Here is a 7333-nt window from a genome sequence, read left to right on the forward strand (position 1 = left end):
ATTCTTTGACTTGACGCATTTCATCTTGCTCCTTTGTTTCCATTTAAAAGAAAACACACGTGAACAATAAGCCTGCAACAGTGCAGTTCTACTAGTGTATATTTAACTGTGATCTTCATGCAGATCGATTCAAAGTCTCTTGAATGTACTGACTTAAAACTAGTGTTTTTCCTCTAAGTGGAAAAAATGCATTATGTCTTTGGGGCCACGTGAAAAGAATTGTTGCTGATGCCAAATTTTTATATATATAGGGGGAGTGTAGGAAATAAAGTTTATAAATCTTGCATATCTTCATCCAACTGGACAGTTTGGAGCTTGGCAAGTTCTTTTTTGTCTGTTTCCAGGTCTTCACAGACTGTCTCAACCATGCCATCTAGGACATACTTTGATTTGGAGTCTAGCATCATTAGGCTGCTCGATGCTTTGCTCTCAGAATTCTGTAAGAAGTTCTCCTTTAAATCAGCTACAGATTGCAGAACCAATCGGTGTTCTCTGACAAAATCCTGGTGAACTGCCGGAGTGGCAGGACCTACCTGGTTTTCAGCTGTAGGCACTATTTCCCCAAGGGCAGCCTGAGGCAAGGGGACTGACAATATGTCTTGACCAGTAAGAAGGGAGCAGTTCTGAAGCGTTGCATAGTTAGTGTTGCTGACAGAGGTCACGGTGGATTTGCTTGCCACAGGTGCAGATATTGGCTGGCTATCAGCAAGGTCATGGTTTAGCTCAGAAGGGTTTAGTAGAGTAGGGGGAGTCAGGGAAAAACTGTGAGTTGGGGATACATTAACTAATGAGGGGGCCAGTGGATGAAGGCCACTCGCTGGGATATTTTCAGAAGACAAGTTTGCATTTACTTGTGAATTCTGATTGACAGGCATCAACTGAGAAAATACCAGGCTCCTTTCCAAGCCTTCCTGTTTCACAGATCCTACAGTCTGGCCTGAATTAGGAACAGTATATACCACTGCACCTGGAGCAAGAGAGCTCAAGAAAACCTTTCCTTGCTGGACTGAGGCAGACTCACTTGTAAATGTACTCCCATCTGAAGTGCTTGAATTTACTGAAATATTACCTAGAAAAAAGTAAAGTACCAATTAGCATTGATGGAGGTGATAAAAAGGAAAGAAGTTACTTCTTTATACACGATTTTTTCCCCCTAAGGTTCAGCATGTACGGAGAAGTGACACTTCCATTTAATAATTTAAATCTTTTTTTTTTTTTTTTTGTACTGCGGATTGAACCCATGGCCTTTGAGTGAACCTGTATCTCTGGCCCCTTTTTATTTTGAGAAAAGGTCTCATTAAGTTGCCCAGGCTAGTCTTGAACTTCTGATCCACCTGCCTCAGCCTTCTGAATAGCTGGGATTATAATCCTGTACACAACCATGCTGTACTAGTCTAATAATAGTTTTTGCAGTGCTGGGGATTGAACTCAGGGACTTGTACATTCTACGAAAGTGGTCTACTATTGAGCTATATCTTTAGCCTAGAAGAGTTGTATTTTTAAAAATATATTTTTTTGAGATAGGGTCTTGCTATGTAGTTCAGGCTGGCCTCTAACTTTCAGTGATCCCTCCTGCCTCAGCCTCCTGAGCACTGGGATTAAGGTGCCTGCCACCACACCCTGTTTGGAACAGCTGTATTTTTAACTTCCCAAGAAATTCTGATGACAAAATGAAAGTGAGAACTACTGGTTTAGAAACCAAGTAGAAAAGAAAAAAGAGAGAGAGAAAGAAAAAGAGGCTTATCTGAGTTCTGATTTCTGTTAAGTATTTGGCTTATTGACTTGATATCTCTTAATTAGTTTCTAGGTAATATAAAATATAAATGCAAAGTAGAAAGCTTTTTGTTCAGGACTGCTCAGTAACTGACAGAAAATATGAATGGAAAGGTACAAAATGCCACAGAAAATTAGTTTCCCTGGGGCTTAAAAGTTAACCACATAAACTTGTACAGACAAGTTGCAAACTTTCACCAAAGTAGTCATAAAGTAATGTCAGGTCAACAAAACATTCAAAGGGATTTTTCTTTTTTTGTTGAGCCAGTTTTGAATTTTCAGGATTGTAGTGATAGGAAGAATTAACAACACTGAAATGTGCTTTTAAAAATACAGATTAACATAAGGGACCACAGCTAATGCTTCTCTAAAAGGTTTGCATCTTTTGAGGCTCTCACTATAATGGTCTGTCGAGACTAGCAGTAGAAAAAGAAATCTAAGTGGAAAGCTGAGATGTTCAAATCAGATAACTCAGACAATGCAGAGGAGTTACACCCTCCCTCCAATAAACAGAATCACTTTTCCTTCTGAGTTTTTACACAGGCACAGTGAAATAATGGCATTTAGATGATCTGGGCTCCCAAATGTGGCCAAAGAAGGAATAGATTTGAGGAGTTCTGTTACACAATTCTGAGGGGCTATTTACCTTGATCTTTTTTCTTTTTTTTTTTCTGTAGTATCGGAGATCAAACTCGGGACCTTGTGCTTGCAAGACAGGCAGGAGAACCACTGAGTTAAAGCCCCAGCCCTACCTTGATCTTGAATTAGATTGTCTTACTGTTTGGGATAACAGCCCAAATGATTAATTGCGGTAATCACCTTCAGCATATTCTTTGTTGAATTGTTAGAATAATAACGATTATATTACTACCTATATTGATAAATACGTTCTACTAGGCTGTTTTATGCTGTAAAATTTTTGTAGACAGCTATATTTTAGCAAAAAACATCTGAAATAGAGGTTTAGTTTGTTGTATATTTGTTTATAAAATTGTTTACCAGTGTACATGTGAACAAAATAATTATTTTTAATAGAGACATATATAACACATTACAGCAACATTTTCCAATGGCTACTGAATACAAGTAAAATTTTTTTCTGTATGTGTAGAAATTATATATAAGTGGGGAAAAGCATATATGATCTAAAAGATGACTAAATATAACTACAATTAAACAGTAATTTAAAAAAATTTTTTTTGTTTTTTTTGGAGACAGGGTCTCACTACGTAGTGAAACTGACCTGGAACTCACTGTGTAGCCCAGGCTGGTCTCGAACTCACAGTGATCCTCCTGCCTCAGCCTCCCAGAGTGCTGGGACTACAGGCATGCGCCACCACGCCAGGCTTAAACAGTAATTTTAAAATGTTTAAAAATCTAATGAAAATCATAGGTGAAAACTTTGTAATGATGACAGGGAAAGAAAATCTCATTTTCTGAGATCATCAAGTAAATAAAAGATGTAAATATTCTATTTTTCAAAATATAAATCATAGCTATAGAATGATAAGTCTGCCTTGTCTAGACATTTTAAAGAAGGCTTGGTGTACTTGTTTGAGAAAGGTTAATCCCCAAAATGCTTTACTGAGAACTATAATACACAATTACTATAAAGGAAGGTTGCTTATTGGACCCATCTGGTGAAACTTATGCCTTCAATTCTAAGGACTGACAGCTTTGTCATTTGCTATTAGCTCTTTTTAAATGAAAATGCCATTCTTATTTCTCTTAAATGTCTCATTTAGAAAACTAGCTATTAGTTCATAATAATTTTTCACCTTGGTAGATGACAAATAAAAAATGTTTGTTTTTATCATCCTCAATTCATATACTCATACTTTCTGTTCAAATTTGTTGTCTATAAAACATTACCCTTATTTAGAAATTTTCCTAAAGAGGGAAAAGAGGCTAGATACACACTAAGGTATTGTAAAACTGAGTGTTGTAGCTTTCGAATTTTTGCTCTTTGTTGATGAGTAACTAGGCTTAGTTCTTTCTATAACCTGGAGCAATGAACAAGGGAATCGCACACTGCAGAACTGTTGTGTTACATTGCCACTCTGCCTACAGAGAGACAAACTTACAGAATGAAATTTACAACCATTTTCCCATTCATGCCTCCAATAAGCTGAAGTATACCACAGTCCTGGAAACAAGAGTTGGGCGTAAGTAGCTTCATTTTTGTTTTATTTCTGGTAAATTATCCTTTTAGAAAGAAACCTGACCTTTAAGGCCAAAAATTCCTTAAGTTTGATTTCATAAAAATCTGGACTTTCATATTTGTTTATAGGAAGTCAAATACGGGGCTGTTATCTCCCACCGCTGAATTTACAGGACTATGTCACCACCAAATTTTAACCATTCCTATTTCTATATAAAGGAAATGACAAGTGAGCCATACTTGCTTATTAAAGGCAGCAAAGAACCTCAGTCATCAGGTTTTCCAAATTTCAAATCAGTGCTTAGCAGATTTCTATTAGTAAATCCACAAACATATACCATAAGTTGCCTTCTTCTAAATAAACGCATACATTTTGGGGGTAAATATACATCCAGAGCAAGAGACACTGTATTACATATTACTCTGGTTTTCTTTTAGGTATTTGTTTTAATTCTAAGATGAACAGGTTTCAAATAAAATTCATTGGGTCGTTTTAGCTTGTTCTTTTAGAACATACTTTTATCAAATAAATAGTGCTTAGGTAAAGTGTACTCATCTTTACCAACTGCTTGATTCACTTTATGTTTTAGCAATTTTATTAATGTTTAATTTTGTGTCAAGTAGTGGGCTATCTTGTAAGCACTGATTGGCTTATTGTATTTGTATAATTATAGCTCTGGCAAGACTCGCTAGGAACGCTAGTTTTCCATTCAGTGTTGCGAAGATAAAAGCCCATCCCCGAGATGTGAGGGAATGAAGCAAGCTGAGTAGTACACGGGTGTCGGGGAGGAGGGTATTCTCATGAGGCCATTGTGCAGTTGTGGCAGCCAATGAGGTACCTGAACAGCAACATCAATCTATCGCTCATTCAACGCATCCTTTATAGCAGCTGACCAACACACCCACTGGTGTATTATGGCACCAAATGAAGCTTTTACCTTGTGATGCTGCCACCGAGACAGGAGGCAGCTGCAGCGGAGAGAATCCAATGCTCCCATTAAGGAACTGGCCATTTGCTCCGGAATTAGGGATCTGGACAATGCCATATTGGTTAATTTGCACCGGTGTAGTAAAAGTCACTACAGAGCCTCCGTCCTGGGAAGCCACTGTTTGAATGCCTTCTCTTTTCACCTCAGTGCTGGGGATCAGCCCTGGGAATGACACACTGGGGCTGTAGGAGGTGGTGGCTGCTGAGTTAGCGGCAGAACTCTGGAGGACTTTGAATTCCTTCACATTCTGGGAGGTAGACCCCAGTACGTCAGTCATGGCTATACCATTGCTCACAATGTTGGAAGACATTTTTGGTGGATTCAGTGACACTGTCTGCGTATTTCCCACATTTAATCCATTAAGGATAACTCCATTGGGTCCCTGAATAAAAGAATTACCATTAAGGAAGACAGGTGAAGTACTTGCAGATACCAAGCTTCCATTCAACAAAACTCCGGAAGAGCTTAATGGTATCTTAGTATTTCCAATTTGCTGCATATACACTGGCTCCATGTGACTGGAAAGGCTGTGGTTGGTGACGCCATCGGATGAACCGGAGAGTGGGTGAGGAGACAAATCCTCGTGTCCCTTGCTGGATTCATCTTCAGTGCTAGGGTTGCCATCTGACTCACTGTACAGGGGGAAACCAAGACATTCAGAAGGTCAAGGAGATGCCATTCCACGCAGTGCCATTTGTTTGAAAGGCAGCTCCTAAATCCATTAAAGGCCGTATTTAAGGGAAGCACAGCAGGATGTCTGCTAGCCTTAGTGAAGCTCAGAGGCCTTTCAGCAGACTCTGCAGCCAGAGAATCTGAGAAGATGAACTCTCAGATCCTAATCATTTTAAATAACAATAAATTCAGGGAAAGGCCAATGATCTGGAAAATATAAATTCAGCAAATAGGATTTACAGGAGAATATTTTCTTTTTTACAGCAGTAATGTGCATTTTCTTTACAGTTAAATATGCTGCTATTTACACCAGTTTTTCCCGTTCAGGAGGATGACCCCCCTACTGTCCAACTCAGGTTAGAGTTATTTGGGAGGTGAGAGGAACTCTGCCAAGGGAGCGGGAGATGTCAAGTATTCACTGTATCTGCCAGTTCATTAACAAGAGACCATTTTCTCACCTGCTCCCAAAATTCTACTTCACCAGACTGACAGCTCTCATTCAAAAAGTGGCTGTCCTTGTAGGAAACACACTTTCAACCTTAGAACACTTTCTGTACAGTCGCTTCGGAGCCAGAGGAACCTATTTAGCAGTCTGACCTGGTGACTGGGGTAAAGTGTGGATCACTCAGTGGCCTTCTAACTAATCAGACCCTTTCCAGAGCCCTCAGTCCAGTTCCAGGCAAGACTGTGCTCCTCTGCTCCTCAACTTGGGCAAAGATGAGTGGAAGGTTTTTTTCTATTTGCTCCGAGTTTGGGCAGAGAAGCAGGACAGGCAGTTTGGATTCGTGGTGGGACCTGGCCCAGCAGAGGATCGGACAATCCTGCAGTGGCCCGCGGTCTGTTTGCTTTTATGCAGAGGGGAGGGGATTACCCGGGCTTTGGGCTGCGGGGCCAGGAGTGCAGAAAGCGCTTTGATTTATGAGCTGAGGCTGAGCTGCCGTCGCCGTCTGCGAGGGTGACTCACCACCGGGGGTGTCGGTGGGAGGCAGATCCGGAGAGGGGCCTACACTAGGCAACTGAGCGGGTGTGTGTGTGTGTGTGTGTGTGTGTGTGTGTGTGTGTGTAGTGGGGAGGGGGTGAAGTAGGCAGTGTGGCGTGGGGGAGCCCAGGGACAGCGCTAGGGCTCGGAGCCTGCAGGAGGGCAGCTGGCCTGTGCCTGTGCGCGGTGGCCGCTCCCTACCCTCTGGCCCAGCCGGAGCGATTCCACCAGCTCTTGGAGATCCGCTTCCCCCAGCGGGTGTGGGGCAGGTGGCAGGGCCCAGCCTAACTTCCGCAGAGGGCTCTCACTCATCGCGGGTGCGTTTTGTTTTGGTTACCCGGGGCCTGACTCGGGGGCAGCGCCTTCCCTCCTTGGACGTGGACCGCAGCGGCCGTCGGGCCAGCCGAGTCCCGGGCCGGAGTGGGCGGCGCACGGGTCACCTCCACCTGGCCGGGCGGGCGGCTCCCCGGCATTGGCGCAGGACGCTTGGATCCTTCCTCCCCAGTCCCCGCAGGGCTGAAGCCTCAAGTCTTTAGGCGACCTTTTCCTTACTTTACCTCGTCCAACTCTATACGAACACACACACACACACACACACACACACCCCAGTGTCCAGGCTCTGGAGGACACAAAAGAGGTTGAAGTCCCTGTATTTTCCACCTAAGACGAGAAAAACCTGTCCATGCAACCGTCCCAACACGACTGGGGGCAGTCCGCCGCGGGCTGAGTCCGCAGCTCCCCCTCCAGGGGCCGGGCCCC

General features: G+C 42.6%; 1 protein-coding gene across 1 annotated transcript in view; it reads right to left on the reverse strand.

Annotated features, from left to right (window-relative positions):
* Nucleotides 1-256: 256 nt before the first annotated feature.
* Nucleotides 257-7333, reverse strand: part of Six4 (SIX homeobox 4) — a gene marked incomplete at its 5' end in the record, with an annotated part of 8171 nt that continues 1094 nt past the window's right edge. Inside the window, 2 exons of the mRNA XM_010605748.1 lie at nucleotides 257-1069; nucleotides 4873-5555. Coding sequence (XP_010604050.1) covers nucleotides 273-1069; nucleotides 4873-5555 — 1480 coding nt within the window. The remainder of the gene's footprint in view (nucleotides 1070-4872; nucleotides 5556-7333) is intronic.

The sequence above is a fragment of the Fukomys damarensis genome, unplaced genomic scaffold (assembly GCF_012274545.1).
Source record: "Fukomys damarensis isolate Sample0158 unplaced genomic scaffold, DMR_v1.0_HiC HiC_scaffold_21, whole genome shotgun sequence".
Taxonomy (NCBI): domain Eukaryota; kingdom Metazoa; phylum Chordata; class Mammalia; order Rodentia; family Bathyergidae; genus Fukomys; species Fukomys damarensis.